The sequence below is a fragment of the Hibiscus syriacus genome, unplaced genomic scaffold (genome assembly GCF_006381635.1).
Source record: "Hibiscus syriacus cultivar Baekdansim isolate YM2019G1 unplaced genomic scaffold, ASM638163v2 tig00117032_pilon, whole genome shotgun sequence".
Taxonomy (NCBI): Eukaryota; Viridiplantae; Streptophyta; class Magnoliopsida; order Malvales; family Malvaceae; genus Hibiscus; species Hibiscus syriacus.
Genome location: NW_024063532.1, coordinates 783,041 through 803,784, shown reverse-complemented (window position 1 = coordinate 803,784; position 20,744 = coordinate 783,041). Strand labels below are relative to the sequence as shown.

Here is a 20,744-nt window from a genome sequence, read left to right as displayed (position 1 = left end):
ATTTAGTAAATTAAAAAAAATCAAATCGATTTACGTGATTAAAATCAAACAAAAATTTAAGTTTAGTGATGATTTTGAGAGGAAAAATTAGTTGGGTGACCAAAATAGAATCGTGAACATAGTTAAGTGGCTAAATATGTAGGTTACCCTTGCTATTTCTAACGGAGTTAACGGTTTTAGGTAAACGAGGTAACGATTTAAACTTTATGGGTCAAAATGTTTCGAAAAATACTTTAGGGAGTAACTCGATACAAATAACATATTTTTTGGAGGCAATGATGCATTTAATCCAAAAAAATTATGAAAATAATATAATCAATATTTTATTTTAAATAATTTGCCTTTAGATTTTTAACTAATATAATAATTATACGCTAAGTTATTTAGAATTTTAAATTTTTATAAATTAAATTAATGGTGCTCATCGTTTATGTGATTATTAGTGCTTGTCGACCGTAGAATACTCATACATATCGCAATCTTACATTTCTCTCAAATAAACCAAACAAAATAATACAACATTCTCAATATTATGTTAAATAATATAAAATTCTGATAATCTTAATTCTTACATTACAAAAACCAAACCACGTTTAAAAGATTTTTTTTATCAATTTTTATCTAGAGAAAGGGAATAAGAATTTCATTTATTTATAAGTATTTAACTCCTAATCTAGGAGGAAAAAATATATCAATTAAAACTTTTTAACAATTTGTTGTATAGATTTTGACACCCTTAAGAGTGTTTTCAAAAAGAGAAACTTCGAAAAGATCAACTACTTTTTCTTGTTCTAGAAAAACAAAAGCCCTTTAGCAAATATATAATATTGGAAAATATTGTGATGTTATATAAAAAAAACGAATGCCGAATCGCTGGCTTTACTAGAGGTATTATCTGAATTCAAAATAATCTGACAATGCCACGTCAACACCCAGTTGTCTTTTTAGTCTTCGACATTTCCTCGTTATTTATCCCTCTCCCTCCTTTCTGCGTTGCTTTCTCTCCATCTCAATCAAACTGTAATACAACTCTCTAAAACCACACTTACATGAAGCAAAAGATCCTTTGGACTCCGCTCTCCTTTCTGTAATAATTTGGTCTATATAATCCCTTGTTCCACATTTTCCAAGCTCCAGAAAATGATTTCTTTTTTATCCTTTCTTTCGCCATTCGCTCCATTTTTGGCAACTCTTTTTGTTCTTATCCTTCTCTTAGAACAGATCTCCTACTTGCTCAAGAAGCGAAATGTTCCTGGTCCAAACATAGTCCTTCCTTTCTTCGGCAATGCCATTCCATTAGTAATGGAACCCACAGGATTCTGGGAAATTCAAGCTCACTTGGCTTCTTCTCTCGGATTCTCTGTTAATTATATCATCGGCCGCTTCATCGTCTTTATCCGTGACACTGAACTCGCTCACCTTATCTTCTCCAACGTCCGACCCGATGCTTTTTTACTCGTGGGACATCCCTTTGGGAAAAAGCTTTTCGGCGAACATAACTTGATTTATATGTTCGGACAAGATCATAAAGATCTACGCCGTCAGATCTCCCCTAACTTCACTCCAAGAGCTCTGTCAACCTACACCGCATTGCAGCAGAATATTATTCTCGAGCATTTAAAATCGTGGGAGCGTCTTTCCTCGGAATCACCGGGAAAATCCATTTCTCTCCGTCTTTTAGCTCGCGACATGAATCTGGAAACTTCTCAAACTGTTTTTGTCGGCAGGTATTTGTCAAATGAAGCTCGCGTCAAGTTCAGAGACGATTATAATCTTTTCAATACGGGTTTGATGAAGCTCCCTTTTGATCTCCCTGGTTTCGCGTTTCGTAACGCCAGGCTTGCGGTTGAGCGGTTGGTCGAAACGCTTACTGATTGCGCTGCTCAAAGTAAAAGCAGAATGTTCCAAGGAGACGAGCCTTCTTGTTTAATCGATTTTTGGATGCAAGAAACTGTTAGAGAAATCACGGAGTCCAAAACGGCGCCGCCTTCCGACTATGAAATTGGCAGTTATCTCTTTGATTTTCTCTTCGCCGCTCAAGACGCCTCCACTTCGTCGCTCCTCTGGGCGGTGTCCCTCCTCGACTCTCATCCCGATGTTCTCCGGAGAGTTCGTGAGGAAGTTTCGAGTATATGGTCGCCGGAATCGGACTCTTTGATAAGATCGGAACAATTGAGGGAAATGAAGTATACGCAAGCTGTGGCACGTGAAGTCATAAGATATCGGCCGCCGGCGACGCTAGTGCCGCACATTGCGATGAAGGATTTCCCGTTGACTGAGTCGTACACGATTCCCAAGGGAACCATTGTGTTCCCCTCGGTTTACGAATCATCCTTCCAGGGGTTCCTGGAGGCGGACCGGTTCGATCCTGATCTACAAACGGAACTTCCTGGCGTTTGGAGCTGGGCCCCACCAATGCGTGGGCCAAAGGTACGCCTTGAATCATCTGGTGCTTTTCATTGCCATGTTCGTCACTGTGCTCGATTTCAAGAGGCACCGTACCGGCGGCTGCGATGAAATCATGTACTGCCCGACCATCTGTCCCAAAGACGGGTGCCCACGTTATCCCAATCACTCCTGTAATTGACCAAAACACCCTTCAATGTGTGTTCTTCTTCTTCGGTAAACTTGGTGCTGTCCGGGGGTTTTGTCGTTTGCTGTGCTTATCACGTCCTTCAAGGCTGGAACAGTTAAAAATGTTGCACTGTGGTCATGATTCTTTTGTGTGTGGGCATTATTGTGTATATACAATTGATGGACGGTTCTGATAGTTTCTTCTTCTTCTTCTTTCATGAATTGGTTGGTGGTGGGGATTGATTATTTGTGTTGATGTTTTAGACCTAAAAAATAATAATTGTATTTTCAATTTCATTGTATTTTATTTCTGGTTGTTTTAGGGTTATAAGGAAATCGAATAAATTGGAATCAATTGCAGCGTATAAACAGTTATCGATAATTTTAAAATGTTATTATTAAATCTATTTCAAATTGATTTTAAATTTTAATTTATAATTAGTTTTTATTTTTAATAATAAAACAAATACTTTATATTAAGTAAAACAACATGGCCAATAACACCGTAAGAAAAGATGAGGAGGACTTGAAAAAAATACAAGACAATATGAGGTCAGGTCAACTATCCCCAGGATCAGGATGTGGGTTTCATTTCATTTATTATACTGAATTGATTACTCATAATTAAAACCTTCTAGATTAGTATGCAAGAATATTAGATCGGATGTATATCATATAGATCCAATTTAAAATTGAAAACTTGTTTGATTCTATACGTGTAATTGAGATACAATCGATTTAAAATTAAAGTTCCTTTCGTTCAATAATTGATTAGAGTTTTTAATCATTGACTAAGATCATTAAGAAAAGGTAAGATGGCGATATATCCAACCATTCTAAGTAACATCTTAATAAAAAAAAAACCATTCTAAGTAATAGTTTTATTTTATTTTATTTATGGAGTAATATAAAATTTTATCAGTCAAAATATTAATCGATATTTATATTATGTATAAATTATATATTTAATTTATATATTTTCATTATATTATTTTAAATTTTAGATTTTAAAATTTAATTTTAATTGAAACAGTCATTGTTAAATATATTGAGTAAACTTTTTCTATTAATTATTATATTATGAATAACTTATCGATATAATTTATGATTTTTATTTTGACCATTTTAAGACTACGTTATTTAATTATACTTGTATGTATAATTTTAAGACGGTTTATATAAATGATTTGTTTAGGAGCTGAAAATAGCTAAGATATTAATTCAATACTTGGTTTTTGTTAAATTCACTGGAGTGTAATGTATTGTTTTTGACACATTCACCAACACGGGTGATATTTTGGTAATAAATAAAGTGAAAAACAGTGGGGATGTAAAATCCGTCCCATAGAGTGGACCCTTGCCTCGTTGATGCTGCTGCCTGTGTGGCATTTTAATTTCCCATGCAATTAGCTCAACCAACCAATCTAAATTTATGAACTCAACCTTTGTATCTGTTGCTGGTTTTTCTTCTGTGCAAATTCTTGCTTAAAATTTTATAATTTTTTGATGAAAGAAAACGTAATTTAACGCTACTGGATTTCTTAATTGTTTTAGGAGTAACCCGTAACCATCAACTGCTAGCATTGGTTATAATAATATGATTTTTGTAAATAAATTAAGGTCATTATAAAATATATTCTGTTTAGATTTTTTTTTATTAATTATTAAGAATATATACATTTTTAATCACTTGATGAGTTATAAAATAAGACTTTTAAAAATAATTAGTTTTAAATTATAATATAAAAAGGTTAAATAATATTGATAAATATAAAATTATGGAATCCCTGCGGACTTAAATTCCCGAGGACAGAGCAGAGCTGATGCTGAAGCTTTCTATGGCTATTTGACATGACACTATTTTCCTTTAATAACACATTTGACTAATATTTGTCAAAATAGTACTTTTTCTGTTGAGCCGATAAAGGCGTGTTCTCGGAGATACGTTTTACATGTATTTTCATTAAGTTGGATGTCACGTGTGGAAGGCGCATCCCCGAGAACGCGCCTTTCGCCAGCTCGACTGCCACGTATTTTGTTTAATAATAAATATTTTATTTTTATTATTATTATAAATTAATAATATATTATGTAAAATGTTTCGATTATAAAGTAAGAATTATCAAATGTATTTTGTTAATGTGTGTTAAAGGTAGAGTGAATTATCTATATTAATATGATATAACAATATATAAAAAATGTATGAAATTATAATATTACACATATGGTTATATTATTATTTTTGATTTTGATTATATTATTATTTATGTATTTAAAAGTAAAAAAAAAATATTTAGGGGACTTGAAGGCGCGTATGTTAATGATAAAATCATATGTATGGATAAATTTAATTTCAATTTAAGTATTGTGAACTATAATTGGAATATAACTTTTAATTTCGAATACAATTGGAATATTAAGTTGAAATTTAATGTTAAATTTCGAATACTATAATTTATATTTTAAATTTAAATTTCAAATAATATTATTTTTATTTCTATTTTAAATTTTGAATAATATAATTTGTATTTTAAAAACATTTATCAAATATTTAATGTTAAATGTGAATAAAAATTAACATTAAAAATATGTATGTAACAACCATGAAACATTTAAATAACATAACTAAATTACACACGTGGCAGTCGAGCTGGCGAAAGGCGCGTCTCCGGGGATGCGCCTTCCACACGTGACATCTAACTCAACGAAATCACGGATAAAGCGCGTCCCCATGGACGCGCCTTTGCCAACTCAACAGAAAGAATGCTACTTCAAGAAATATTGATCAAACAGTGTCAGAAAAAAAATATTAAATGAAATTGGTATCAGTTATGTCAAATAGCCTCTATGAGTTCAGAAACTCTTTGGGCAAAATAACTAAACAACAGACAGAACCCTTTACCTGACATTTCTTTGTTTAGTTGCCTCCGCACCCAAAGCAAAAGCAACAACAAATAAAGGACATTTCTTCGTTGTTATCTGTTAAACATCCAAATAGAACAGACATAAAATAATCTCAGTGACCGAAAATGCCTTATAATATTTGATTTTAACCAATTTTTTTTGATTTACCAAAATGACCAACAAAATCACAACGCGAACTCTAATTTTTCAACTCAGTTTTCAAATTCGCAACGCGATTGTAAGATTCGCAACACGATTTTAAAAAATGTGTTGCGATAGTTAAAATGTGTTGCGAGAGTTTGAAAAACGTGTTGTTACGATAGTGAAAAAGTATTGCGATAGTGAAAAATTCAAAACAAGTTTACATTTTAACTATTTCAAATTCACGTGGAGTTTGAAACAATAAAGAATGTGTTGCGATAGTATATAAGATTCTCAAGCCATTTGTAAGATCTTAGTTTGAAACAATAAAGAATGTGTTGCGATAGTGTAAAAGATTCCCAAGTGTTGGCAATGCTCAATCCCACATAGTATTGGAAATACTATTGGGAATGAGTATTTAAGGCTTGAATTTCTCACTTCCTTGTTGAGTGGAAGAGAACAAGGGGACTCTCGCGCACCGCCGCCGCCGCCGTCTCGTGGTTGTGGTAATACGTGTCTTCAACACGTCCGCTCAGATTCTATCTTTTTAGAGAAAATTCATAAGAAACAAATGCAATACCACCAGTCGTTGCGATTTTGGAAAATCTCAATGAATTTGAAAAATCGCAACGCGAACTTCAACTATCGCAACAAATTTGGAAAATCGCAACGCGAACTTTGAACGTGAACTTGGACTATTGCAACGAATTTGAAAAATCGCAACGCGAACTTGGACTATCGCAACATGAACTTGGACTATCGCAACGAATTTAGAAAATCGCAATGCGAACTTCGAACTGGGACTATCGCAACGAATTTCGAAAATCACAACGCGAACTTCGAACGTGAACTTGGACAATCGCAACGAATTTGAAAAATCGCAACGCGAACTTCGAACGTGAACTTGGACTATCGCAACGAATTTGAAAAATCGCAACGCGAACTTCGAACGTGAACTTAGACAATCGCAACGAATTTAGAAAATCGCAACGCGAACTTCGAACGTGAACTTGGACTATCGCAACGAATTTGGAAAATCGCAACGCGAACTTCGACTATCACAACGCGAACTTCGACTATCGCAACGTGAACTTGGACTATCGCAACGAATTTAAAAAATCGCAACGCGAACTTCGACTATCGCAACACGAACTTCGACTATCGCAACGAATTTAGAAAATTGCAATGTGAACTTGAACTATCGCAACGAATTTGAACTAACGTAAATTTGGAAAATCACAACGGGAACTTGGACTATCGCAAAATCGCGTTGCGAATTTAGAAACTGAGTTGAAAAATTAGAGTTCGCATTGCGAATTTAAGATCACATTGCGATTTTGTTGGTCATTTTGACAAATCAAAAAAAATTAATTAAAATCGTATATTATAAGACATTTTCGATCACTGAGGTTATTTTCTCTTTTATATATTTGGAAACAGTTAAAATATGTAAGTTAAAAAATGGCTTGAGTCTGTGTCCTAGTGGTGGCGGGGAACCCAACCAAATTCAATGGCTCTACTCGCATATTTATTATTTGGAAAAACTATACATTTAGTACCCAAACTATTACATTTATCCAATTTTGGTACCTAAATTTCATTTATTTTAAAATCACATATAACGTTTACTTTGTGTTTAGTTTTGGTACATACCGTTAAAAATTTAGCAGAACTGTTGCAACGTGATAATTTTTTGGGTAAATTACATCATTAACCACTCAACTATCTCTCACTCCTATTTTAGTTATTAATTTTTTTAATTTAATTATTTAACTTTCAAATTACTCCTAAATTAATCACTTTAGCTAACCAAATTAACTTTTTAATTTTAATTTTTTAATAATAAAATAAAAAATGTCATGTCATAAAAATTATTAGTAAAATAAATTAGAGTGATTAAAACATGAGTTGTTTAAAAGTTAAGTAGTTAAATTGAAAAAATTTAAACTATAATATTCAAAATAAGAGTGAGAATGTAGTTGAATAATGAATGATCTAACTTACCTACAAAAAATGTCACGTGCAATAGTTATGTTAAATTTTTAATGGTACGATACCAAAATGAACATGAATTAAATGTTAATTGTGATTATGAAACAAATAAAAGTTTAGATATTGAGACGGCACGAAAGTAATAAGTTAAGTACTAAACATATAGTTTATCCTTATTATTTTCATCCTCTTCCCAATTTTTCGGTCTTAGCATGACATCTATTATGCATGTATATTATTAAAAGTTAGATATTACAAATAAGTATATTAATTTAGTTAACAAAAATAATAAAAAAATAAATTAAAATTTTATAAATTATCAAATAATATTAAAGAAGGGAACGTTCAATAGCTATGTAACCTACATTAGTCTCTTCTTTTTTAAAGAAGGAATTATTTGGATATAACAAAAAATTATATAGTTATAAAATATATTAATAAAAACTTAGTCACTCTAATCAACCTATTTTTCATTCAAAATTACTTTTAAACAAAAAAAAATTAGCACTCCATCTTTTTAAAGATAATTATGATTCATTTCTAAATATATTTTTATATAAATATTTTTCCTTTCGTTAACTTTTATGGTGTAATTGTTTTTATTAATATGGGTAAATACAATGTATTATATATTAAAAAAAAGTACTCTATGTTCAAATATATCTATTAACCATTTCACATTAAACGCTTACACCTCTGACATTCATGGTGCTCGAACCCATGAACTCAAAAAATAATAACAATTCATTTACCACTGAAGTCACTTTTCATCTATATTTATAGTACGTTTTTCTATGTCTTTTGACACGTTTTTAATATTATCTCTTGGTCGTTTGACCACTTTTTTTGTTTAATTTTTCTCATGATTTTATTTGACATCGTCTCGACCGGTTAAGATGACGCTTTATTTGTTATTCTGGTGATCTGCCATGCTTTAGACTCTCAGGCGAATTCAGATATGTGATTTACGTTCGAAGATAGTTTTCGCACAACACTCGACTCTGATTCGAGATTGTCGGAGATCTTTCACTAGCTTGATCCCTTATTGTAGTTTGTTTGTCAATGCAATTAGATATATTTACATCTTTATTTTGTTCAAGCTTGTATGCGTTCTTAACATTTTCCTCATATAATCTTAAGTGACTAGTTTCATGTCAATGATTATAAAAATTGTCCTAATTATACGTTTAGTTTACACTTATGGTTGTAAATTATCATTGTAATTTTGGATTTTTTAGGGTAAATTACACCGTTCCTCACTGAATTATACTCTCTATTCTATTTTCCTCACCACCCAACTTTCAATTTTTTTTTTAATTCTCACAGAACTTTACAAATTGAATTATTTTGCTCACTCCCTTGTTATCTCTCTAATGTCATTAACAAAAAGACTGAAGGTGACCGGATGCCATTGTCGGCCACTGTCGCTCACCGCAGATGGTGGTCGTTCGATCTCAAAGTTCATGGGTCGCTTCACCTCTCGACACCTTGAGTCCGAATCCGACCTCTATTTCCTCGGAACTTGCTTCGAAGTCCATGAAATTGAGATTGAAAGTGAGGAAGTTGAAACGTTTCAATCTAAATTCATTAGATTTGGGATATTTTCTGGTGAAATAATCACCAGATTCGAGCTCAGGGGGTTGAGATGAACCGACCCATGAAATTTGGGATCGAACGACCACCGTCAACGAATGTGGACGGTGGCCGGAATGAAAATGACATGGTGTCCGACGACGGCAACTGGTTGCAAAGCAGAGAGAAAATGGGAGGAAAGAAAAAGGGAAAAAAAATAAAGAAATGAAGAAGAAGAAAAAAAGGATTTTATAATGTATTCGAAAGGACGTCGTTTTGGTGTATATTTGAGTTTTTCAAAACGACGTCGTTTTGATGCTTATGCCATTTTTTGTGCCATGTCATAACATTGTTAAGTAATTAACGACAGAGTGAGCAAAATGATTCAATTTATAAATTTTAGTGAGTAAATTGAAAGTTAGGTGAAGAAAATAGGAGAGAGAGTATAGTTAGTGATACATTTTTTTAAAATAAAACTAACGAACTTCTATTTACATAAAAAAATAATTTATAAAAATATTTTAATACTTTTTTTAAAAATAAATAAATTATACTTGACTCGTAAAAATAAGAATGGTGATTTGATACGTGGGGCTAGAAAAATATATAATAATTTTATGAACTGAAATAAACTCGATCAGCAAACTTTATTATTCTTTGATTAGCCATACAAATTATGAAATAATATATATATTTTTCTCGTCTTTTCATATACAGAGATGGGTAGTTTCTTCCCGGAATCAATGAACAATTTTATACCAATAGCTTAATTAGCATATTATATGGTTAAATTCATCGGTTGAGTTGGCATGAATGTAATTTGAATTGACAATAAACAACTTCACTTTCGCTGGCAAGTAATCTGTATATATATTATTTATGCACATTTCCTTTACGAGGAAACAACTATTATTTATTTATTTCCCACAGCATTTTCTCCACCCGAAGAAGCAATATTGAAGGACATTGAATTTGTTTGACTCTGCTGGGGTTCATCAACTGATTAAAATATTAAGGAAAAATAATTAAGATATATTTGTTTATGAGTATATGCCGTGGGGACTGCATATATTATATTCAAACAATTCAATTAAATTTACGGATTTTATAAATTAACCTTGAGAAGGCACAATCCTTATACAGCTTTCTTGGGAAACTGCTGGCGGTTTGATCACAAAGGAAGAAATAATATTGAATTCCTGTGGCTCAAGCCGTTTAGAGGAAAAGACGAGTTGATCCTCTTGGTGATTACGAAAGCTTAATGTGCTTGACAAGCATATATATATAATAATGATTGCGAGACAAAATGGTTTGTACGTAATTTCATGTATGAAAAGGAATTTTATTTAGCAATAAAATGAGTAAGAGAGAAATAAGTTGAAAGGGGCACCGGCATTTCATAATAGAAGAAAATAATTAGTTTTGCACATTAAAGTCCGAAGAGAAAGACCCAATTCTTTAGAACCCAAAATGGAACATTCTTAAATCCAGAAAGCCCAGACCTGCAAGTCAGCTAATCCGCGTGTTTTCACGCGTCTGTATTTATCCATAATTATAAACAACCCGACCCGAAATTTTCTTGGGTGGACGATTCGAGATCTTTTCATCCTTGGGGGATTTTGAAAGCAGGCAATTACGACGACAGATGCAGAAATTTTTGTTGCTCATAAATTATTTCGTTTCTTAGCAATAGAAATCTCAGGAGTAGAGAGAATATAGTGGATATCTGAATCGTAGGGGAAGATGGTGGATGAAGAAAAAAAGAAGAGGGTGGTGGTGGAGTCGCTAGGATGGCTAACGGAATCTTCGATCATGCCCAAGAAGCACCGCGCTATCGAAGGCGTCGGCGCCTCCTCCATCCTCGAACTCAAAGCCCATCTCTACAAATCCCAGGAAGAATCCAAGAAATCCAAGGAATTAAACGGTCCCGATGTTGAGTACCACCGCGCCAAGAAAAAAATCGCCCCTCACGATACCTTCTCCTTCAAGAACTCCGGCGTTGACGCTCGCGCCCTCAAGTATTTTGCTTCATTATTAGCCTCTTTATATATTTTTTTTTTCATTTTGGGTCTCTCAATTTTGTTCATTTGATTATAGGGACAAGCTGGAACTGAAGGCGGTGAAGGATGGATCAGCCAGTTACGCGGCACTGGAGAAGAAAGCTGAATTATATGATAAGTTAATGAGAGGGGAGTTGTCGGATGAGGAAGATAAGGAGAACTATTGTGTTGATTTTTTCAGGAAGGGCATTGAGGAGGAGGAATCCCAGCAGCCTCGTTTTGAATCATGTAATCATGCTTCGGATAATTTACAAGCAGGAGATGAAGGCGCTGAGAATGATGACGGTGCTTCTTTGTTTAACACCAAGTTTGTAGGGCCTGGAAGAACAGCTGGAATCATTGACAACGATGAGCATAAGCGTTTTGTAAGGTGAGGATTTAAAGTTTTCTTTTTAGGTAATCTTATTTCAATTCATGCTAACTTAGTCATGAAATGTTTGATGGAGTTTACTATGTTCCTGTTGCCTGTAGCTTTTGATTATAGTTTATTTGAGGTCTAAAAGATTTAACCAGTTAGTGTAGTGAAGCAATTCTTCTAGTACCAAGTTGTTTCATCCGTTCCCATCATTAGCCGTAGATCACCTGACATTATACATTGTGGAGTGCACATGGATTTAAGGTTAAATTCTGTATAATTTTAAGATAAATGTGGGAATCGATTGTTGGTGAATAGCCCAGAGTTGCTACCCCTTCTTGAATTCGTTGCTACACTCAATAACTGGCTGGTTGTTTTCATCTTGCTTGTTCTTAATGATTTATTTGCCTGATGGAGTGGTAAAATGAATATGATTGTCGGTAGTCCATGATCACACTATGTAGAAAAGTTGATATGTGAATATGGTTATCTAAGACATTACAGAAGATTGAAAGTAATGAATAATGATTAAAAATATGAACTTCAAACTTAAGCTAAAAAGAATGTGTTTGGATTACTCATACTAAAAATGAAAGCCTTAAAATATTTAATTGATGTTTGTTAACAGAGAAGTTCATGAAGAAGCAAATCAAGAGAGGGAGAGGGTGTCTGAGCTTAAATTACGAAGGCAGGAGCAAGCAATGGCTCGTCGCGAGAAACTCAGGCAAGCTTATCTTCGGAAACAACTGGAGAAGCTGAAATCTGCACCAAAAACAGAACAAACTTGATTGGGTAGAGATGGAAAGGTGATCTGTGCATTGCTTTTATTAGCAAGGATTGGGCTTTTAATCTATGAGTAGTTGCTTTGTCTAAGCACAAGCATTCCATAGGCTCCATCATCGGTTCTTTCTGGAATGAAAACATGACCCCCCCCCCCCCTTTTATTGTTTATTAACTTATAGCATAACAATTTTTAGTTTTTCCTCACTTGAATAGATATATTCACTGTCGTTTTCACCATTCTTATCAAACATATTGTGATTGCAGTCCACGTTTCTGTCCTTTTTGGTTGAGGCTGATTTTGCTGTCAAAATTCATTTCATATTGTGGTTGACTAGTACAGGAGTTTGCAGCATTGGCGTAGAAAATCATAACGAGTTCGGATTTCCCAACAGAACACATTTTAGCCAATGATCATGTTATAGGGGTTATGTCAGATTTTTATTAACTGTCAGCAGGCTAAATTTGATAGAAGTTGAATGTTGGGATTTAGATATGCTTTGTAACTGTAAAAATTAGCAATTGAAATATTTGCTGAAATCAATTTCATGGTATTGATGATTGATTTTATATGGCAATTGCTCTTTGATATGAAGTTTTATTTTGAGAAAACAGAAGCAGAACATTGAAGTTACAAAAAAATAACGGAGATGCCTTCTCCGCTGGGTTTGGGTCATGATGTCTGTTCCGGGGTCTGCTTAGTGAGAATTCTAACAGGAGAGAGCAAAAACAAAATTTTCAACATTAGTGACTCCGCTGGGGATCAAACCCAGAGTTTTTGGTTCCGTAGACCAGCGCCTTATACACTGAACCACGGAGCCAAATGTAGAACTAACGGCGGATAATTTATTTTTTTTGAAAATTATTAATTCTTAAAATTGTTATCTTCTGTGATGTACGACTCCGCTGGGGATCGAACCCACAATCTCTGGTTCCGTAGACCAGCGCCTTATTGGGCCACGGAGTCATCTTTTTATCGGCTACGTTGAAGATTAGATTCATAATAAATGGTTCCGTAGACCAGCGCCTTGGCCATTTGGTCACGGAGGAAGTAACGGCGGCTGGTTGCGAACTTGCTATGTTAGTTCTAACCTCTTCAATGAAATTTGAAGAAAAAATGATGAACCCATCGTTTCTAAGAAGTGAAACCAAAGATCCATTATAAGCTCTGATCCATATGGGCTAAAAGTCCAAAATGACTAGCAAACGTTCCCAAACTTTCTTCTCAAATATGTTTTTAGTAAAGAACCCCATCAACTCATATGGGGATTAAATATGCTTTCCAAGTTCCAACGATGCAAAACATGAGACATCATTTAGGGGAGAAAAAGAAGTTGTACATGAAGTTAGAATGACATACTTCATAAAGATTAGCATTCATTTTCTTCTCAACCTTCAAACATGTCTTAACCTACAATTTGTAATATTACTCGATATCACTGGAGAACAAAAAAAACACAACTGTATTACTACTAAACAAAAGTTTTATTTTGACACACGTCTTTCATGCACATACAAGAACAGCAACCACCTTCACCGCCATTACTCACCCCTCCTCCGAGCGCCTTCACCAACTCTGTTTCAGCCATTTCTTCCTCGTCCACCTCCTTCACGCTAAACGACACTCTCTCTCCTCATCAAGAACCTCCCAGTTGGCGGAACCCACAAGTTAAGCAACCCTTGTGGCCTAACCGAACTCCTCCAAACCTGCACCGTCAAGCGCCGAATTGGGTTATCGGCCGGCTCAGAAGCATCCCCTCTTTTCAACACATTGCAAAGCAAAACCCTCGCACTCCCAACTGGCTTCTCCCTCACGTGGCCATGCGCGCATATGTCGACGTTCACCGCTGCCAACACGTCGTTCTCCGCCAGCTTCGCGTGGAACTTCACCTTCACCACCTCGTTCCAAGTGGGGTTGGTCCTTCCGTGCTCGTCTATGTGGGTTTTGGTCACGTGAACGTCCTTTTCCACGTAGACTACTGCGTATGCTTTCATTTTGGTCAAGTGCTTCACGTTCTTGAGGTCTTGAGCTGAGATTATGAGAACCTCAATCTCTCTTAGCTGATCTTCGGGTTGTTGAATTTTTTTCCGGCTATCCAGAATGTTGTTCATCATGTAAGGTAATTTCTTGGTAGAAAGGTTTTGCCATTTTTTGTTTATTTTGCTAAAAAGTTAACCAACGAGTTGTAATTTGCCATTGTATTGTTGGGATCTCTCTAAAATTTCATGGCCCAAAACAGTTTGTTTTGTAATTTGATCAGATTAATTTCCATGCAATTTGGATCTCTTATTGTATTCGACATATTTTGAACCTGGCCCCGATATAAAATATCTATTATGATTTTTAATCTCTTTTTTGCTGCTATGTTTAGTGTATTCTGCTCCCAAAAGCAATAAATTGTTTACAAAGAAAGGTGCTAAATAAACCAAACACTGCCCATGTAAAATTTAATCAAGGCTACTAACCCATATTACTTTATATCTAAAATGATGTCTTAAGATGCCCATATAATGTCTATTTTATCATTGTAAAAAATGTTTAAGGTGATTCTCTAGCATGCTCCCCATTTACAAGTTGCCAATAAACTGATTGACAATGATTAAGGGAGGGGGGAATTTTTTAAAATATAAGTTCAAGTTTCCATGAATAATTCAACCAAAACCCAATTATCCAATGAGTAAGTTCAGGCTGGTATACAGTTAACAAAGGGAAAATAAAATAAAATAAAATAATTAAATGACAACAGAGTACAGTGCCTTTGAAAGATTTTGTTTGTGGTTAAACCAGCTAAACAAATCTGGCAAAAATAGTATTATCATTAGAGTAATGCAGCTTGGTCTTGGTCTATAAAAACCATTTGAAGTCGGTTTCGTTTCAGTTAGCTCTCTCACTTGGTATTGGTTTAGCTGAGTTGATTAGAAATGGAGGGCAGAAAAATGAGCATAGTCTTGATTGCCTACATCACGGTGCTTGCTGTTTTCGCGAGCGGAGAGGCAGCTTTGAGGGAGGATCAAGGAGTAATTGCACCGTCACCAATGGAAAGTGGTGCAGGGGCTATGGGTGTTCCGGCTGCACTTGTTGCTGCCTTGGCTTCTATGGTTGTATTTGCCTGTTTCTTTTGAATTTCCAAATAATTTTCTTCCAGGAGAGAAAAATCATTGCTTTGTCAATGTAATGTTTCGTTCTGTATTGCTCGGGTTTAAAGCGTTAACATGAGTTGATAATTTATTTATTATTTTTCAATTTTGCTTTTCCACTGACTTTTCATACATATAAATGATCGCATTGCCAATTAATAAATTGATAGGATAAAAAACATTAAATGATCGAAATAAACTAAGTAGTAATACACAGAGCATCAACTATACCCTAAAAGATAATCTTAGACTAAATCATGAATTTTGTAAACCAGACTGAAACTGATCCATCCTCACTCCCATAGTGCCGCTACATGATTGCACGACAGAAGAGCAGCTCCATACCCGCTTAGTTTGGCTAATCTAGGTCTTCTCTTACAATCTCAAACTAATCATATGCACGGTTTCTCCAGCTATCATCAATATATTATCATCTTGCAATTTCTGAAAATTGTGAAAAAAGTGGACGTCATTACAAATTTACAACATAACCTGCCTAATTGGCAAGTTGGAAAACAGATCATGTAACTTTGTAGTCTGAAGCTCCAGTAGATATGATCTTCAAAATGTTATAACCAATAAGGGGATAAAGAAAGGCCATTCATCATTTAGAATATCAAAACTTCATACTACTATTCTCATCTCAGACAACCATATCTGTGCACATTACCTCTAATATAGACATGATTTCAGCCCTTCAGTAATGGACATCAGCTCCAACGTTGACAACATCCTTTACTTCTGCAATAGTTTTAGGATCCTTGTGGTTCCCACGCATATGCTGACCAAATATAGCTTTAAAAGCTTCAATTCTGCAATCCATCAACAAGGAGACACAAAAAGGAACATCAAATGAACATGTGAAATTATACAGTAGAGCTGATTCCGAGGGATAATTGATGTGTTTATTAGGTCTCTGACCTTTCGATAGAGCCTGTAGCAGTAGCCCGCTCAGCTATTGGAGGATCATCTACTTCCATAGCATCTGCAGTTGGGCTAATTAAAGCAAAAAAAGAATAGAAGGCGAGCCACAAATTTAAAAGGAAATATTTCTACATTATTAAGATAATCCAAAAGTAATGCTTTATTTTGCTCTTGTAAAATCCATATTTTTTTAAAAGGATTATAGCATGCTCACCCTTGGTGATCAGCTCTTCGTTTTCTCCCTTCTTCAAAGTCCATTTCAGTCAATTCTTTATGATAAATAGCAAAATTTAGAACTTTCAGAGCAGCATCAACAACAACTTTTCTAACCTGCCATGAAAAGTCATCTTGCAAGGGAAGTATGAATAAAATCCATAAAGCCTAAATGAATACAAAAGGAAATATAATGAATGAACCCCAAGAAGGACAAAACATGCGATTCAAATAAATATAAAATCACCATAATAGTTGTGATTACAGTTGATCCTAAAGAATAAAAATGGAATTTAATGAGTAATAAAAGAAAGTTTTGAAAATGAAAATTATATGAACATGGACACAAATCCCAAATACCATCACATTACAATAAATGGCTTCTTTATTTTGAAGAATTGATTACCTTCCTGTTCAACTTCAACTTTGCATGAGCAGTTGACAGACGAATAATTGTTACCAAAGTTCTAGCTGTAATTGGAAGAGTTCCATCAGTCTACAAATACCAGTCTAATATTAGAATTACCAACTGAGGTAGGTATATCAAGGTATTTGTTAGTTGATTATGAAAACAAACCTTTGCATTTGAACTGCCATTTCTGAGTTCTGCATAAACTGTTGCAATTTAGTTAATGTCAATAGTTTACCTAATCTAAGACAGACGTATAGTTGAATAAAGTATAAACAGAGAAGAATCAAGTGGCAGTAGAAAGGAAGGAATAACAATCAGCAGGCAAGTTATTTATCGGACATATAACTCCAAAGACACATAAAATGTAAGAGTGCAACAAACCCTCGTAAATGAGTGCCATTCTTCAAATTCTTTTCCACTCCACCAAGCATCAGTAAAACCACAGCTTTCTTTATCCAGGAATGCCCATATATTGAAGGTGCAAGAGAGTTACCAAGCAGGTCAAATGTGTCATTTTCCTCAGCTATCTCCTTAATATTTTTCAGGTCTTCTGGGCTGTAGATAGGTGCATTAGCCTCTTTGTTCAGAAGAGAGACATTATTAGCTATAAGAACAGTCCTGCATTTGAAAATTGCTCATTCAGGATCAGAAATTGAAAAAACTCTAACTATAAGGAATAAGAATTAATGTAATGAAAATTGCTCATTCAAGATTATGTTGTAATTTTTTACTTGAACGTAGTTATCGGGTATTTTGGTCTGCGAATGTAATGGTACTTGTATTTGCAACTTATTCAAGAAGAATTACTTTCAAATGATGCACTGCATAAGTGATACCTGAAAACACCATTGACGCTTCCCTTGGTTTTTCCTGGAAGAGCTTTATATATCCCTACAATAGCCACACGATCTCCAGGTTTGCATGAATCAACCAGGTCATCCTCAACTATGACATCAAAGGTTCAAGGAATCTGGCCAGGTGCAGCATTTTCAGGTACTTCCTGAATTGATAAGGTTTGGTGATCTTTGTAATGGCACAAACCATATTCAGTCACCAATAAGTTGCCATTTTCATCCTGAAAGAATATTACCCCATGTCCCATGAGACAATGCTTAATCCAATAGCCACACTGATATGAGGAGATCTAAACAACGGAAATTACCCTGGTAGGATACACAGACCCAGTTGGCAAACCATTGTTGGACGTAATGTCTCGATATTCCCGAACGGTGAAGTTTTCAGTGGCAGGACAAAAATGAACACTTTTGACAACCTTTGGTCTTACCAGAGAACCAAAATTGAGATAGAATCATGTTAAATATATACAAAGCAGAACGCAGCAAAAGAATGGATTGGCAAAGTTTCCAAAAATCAGAATGAACTTTAAAAATCCAAACTAAGCAACTCTCAAAGAATGTATCCGCTTTTATCAAAATCACAACATTCAGCTTTAGCACATTATATGAACAAACAAAGAATTATGTAATTATACTTCAAATTAGAAGGAAAACAAAGAGGGCGAGGGGGGGTCGAGTAATCGTACATTTGGTGACAATGCCAACGACACACACCATGGAACCAATGAATTCGGAAAGGAGCTCTCCGGGAGTGACGCGACGAGAAACAAAAGGAACTTCGAATCCCACATGAACAGTTTCCCCTTCTTTCAAGTAATTTGGGTCAATGCTTTTAGCAGCTTCCGTCAGGGCGTCGCAAAATGGTTGCATAAATTCACTCGGATTCTTCAGAATCCTAAAAACTCAGAACAAAAACCTAAATGAGTTTAAATTAGCCAACGCTTAAAGTGAAGGAAAAAATACAAGGGAAGAGAAAAAGGAAAAAAAACAGCGGACCTAGGAGCCAGGTTATTAAAAGAGTGGAGATCGGAGATGTTGACGATGAGGCGGCGGCGCTTGTGATTTATCATCGCCTTGATTTCATCTCGGTAAATCTAAAGATCAAACAAGAAAAAAATGAAAGATTGGTAAGTTTATAATAAGAATACATTTTCAAAAATAAAAAAACAAAAGAACAAATGGAAGAGAACTAGAAAAGGGAAGGGTTGGGGGGAAGTACATCTTGAGACAAGAATTGGCTGATATCTTTCTTCCTATCAGCATTGTCGTAACTGGTTTTCGTCCGGACACGAAATATTTATTTGGTGAAAAATTGATGTGAATAAATGGTTTTGAAAATAATTTGGGAGTCGCCATCGACCTTTTGGGTCATGTAGGTCGAATACCTAAAAATTATTTTTTTAAAAGAGTTTTAAGAAAACACCAATAAAAAAATGAACTGATCTGCGTTTATAACCAAAAATTCGTTCTTTTTAATAATAAAAAGGGATTCGTGGTCGATTACGTTTAGGGAAGGATTAGCACCCCTACAACACCCAAAATTGGTACTTTTTAATTATAAATTGTCTCTATTATTAAAAATTAAAAAAATTCAAAATATATTTAATTTATAATCCTATTATTTCAAAATTATATAAAAAATATTTAAAAATATCAGAAAAGGACTTCTAGGTGCCTTAAGACAGCTCTTTTCTTTGATATTGATAAATATTAATTTAAATTAAATAATATTTTTTATAATTTTTAATTTTAAAATACAGAATAGGACATCCAGTTGTATTAAGACTGTCCTTTTCTTCGATATTGAAAAATAAATATTAAAATAATTTATTTAAAATAAATATTTATTTATTATATATATTTATGACTACATAATAAAAATATTTAAATATATAAACAAGTAAAATTTAAAAAATACAATTAGAGCTATATATTTAAAAGCAATAAAATAAAAAAATATTTAAAATAAATGACTAAATTATAGTAAAATTAAAATTAAAAACCTAATTCATAATTAATCAAAATTACAGGGATTAAACATGCTATTTTCTTATTTAATAATTTAGTGACTAAAATAAACTTATCTAAAATTCGAATATAAGATTAAAATAAATTAAAAATATAAACTAGGGATTAAAAATATTATTTATTAAAATTAAGGGATTAAATCTGTTATTTATCCTAAATATATTATTTTAATATAAAGGACTAAAATAAATAAAACTAAAATTTAAAGATCAAATTAAAAGGATTATAAACTCGATTTAGTGATTAAAATGTAAAATTTACAAGTTGGAATGGCTTCGGACGGGGTTTAACTATTATTTAATTACATGAATAGTCCTTCCCGAAACGACGTCGTTCGGGAAGGCCTATTTAAGGTCCAAAACGGCTGGCCCGAAGGGCCAGCCTTCATTTCTCTATTCTCTCTCTCTCTCTTCTCTGAGAGAGTAATTTCTCTCTCGCTTCTCTCTAAAATAGAGAGAAGCCAGACGGCCGGCATCCGTCTGCCGGTGTTCGTCCGCCGCCAGCCATCGCCGCCGGCCACCGCCTTCGGTGGCCGGAAATTTTTTTTTTATACTAAAACATAGATCGGACCATCACCTAATGACGGTCCCGATGACTTTTTCTTTTAAACGGCTCCCGATCGGAGCAAATCTAAGAAATATACCTTCGGTTTTTCGATGGTTTTGGTGAGGTCCGGTGGTCGGGGCTTCCTCGGTAAGTTTCTCTTCTTTCTTTTTCTTTTCTTTCTTTTCTGTTTATTTGCTGCGTTGTTGTTGAGATCGTTGGTAGTTTTTTTTTAGTATCTTGTTTCTCTG

At 34.2% G+C, this 20,744-nt stretch overlaps 1 protein-coding gene and 2 pseudogenes across 1 annotated transcript; 2 read left to right on the top strand and 1 right to left on the bottom strand.

Annotated features, from left to right (window-relative positions):
- The first annotated feature begins 1,107 nt into the window (after nucleotides 1-1,107).
- LOC120196261 lies at nucleotides 1,108-2,796 on the top strand (annotated as a pseudogene).
- A 7,957-nt stretch (nucleotides 2,797-10,753) lies between these two features.
- LOC120196237 (uncharacterized protein At4g18257-like) lies at nucleotides 10,754-12,747 on the top strand. Its single transcript, XM_039198083.1, has 4 exons — nucleotides 10,754-11,201; nucleotides 11,281-11,613; nucleotides 12,227-12,411; nucleotides 12,646-12,747. Exons 1-3 carry the CDS (start codon nucleotides 10,927-10,929, stop codon nucleotides 12,384-12,386), a joined length of 768 nt encoding a protein of 255 aa, XP_039054014.1. The 5' UTR covers nucleotides 10,754-10,926; the 3' UTR covers nucleotides 12,387-12,411; nucleotides 12,646-12,747.
- A 2,919-nt stretch (nucleotides 12,748-15,666) lies between these two features.
- Nucleotides 15,667-20,457, bottom strand: LOC120196367 (annotated as a pseudogene).
- Between the last annotated feature and the right edge of the window lie 287 nt (nucleotides 20,458-20,744).

Coding starts and splice junctions, on each gene's coding strand:
- LOC120196237 (XM_039198083.1), top strand. CDS start 10,927: ATGGTGGATGAAGAAAAAAAGAAGAGGGTGGTGGTGGAGTCGCTAGGA. Junction 11,202..11,280: donor GTTGACGCTCGCGCCCTCAA/GTATTTTGCTTC, acceptor ATTTGATTATAG/GGACAAGCTGGAACTGAAGG. Junction 11,614..12,226: donor GAGCATAAGCGTTTTGTAAG/GTGAGGATTTAA, acceptor GTTTGTTAACAG/AGAAGTTCATGAAGAAGCAA.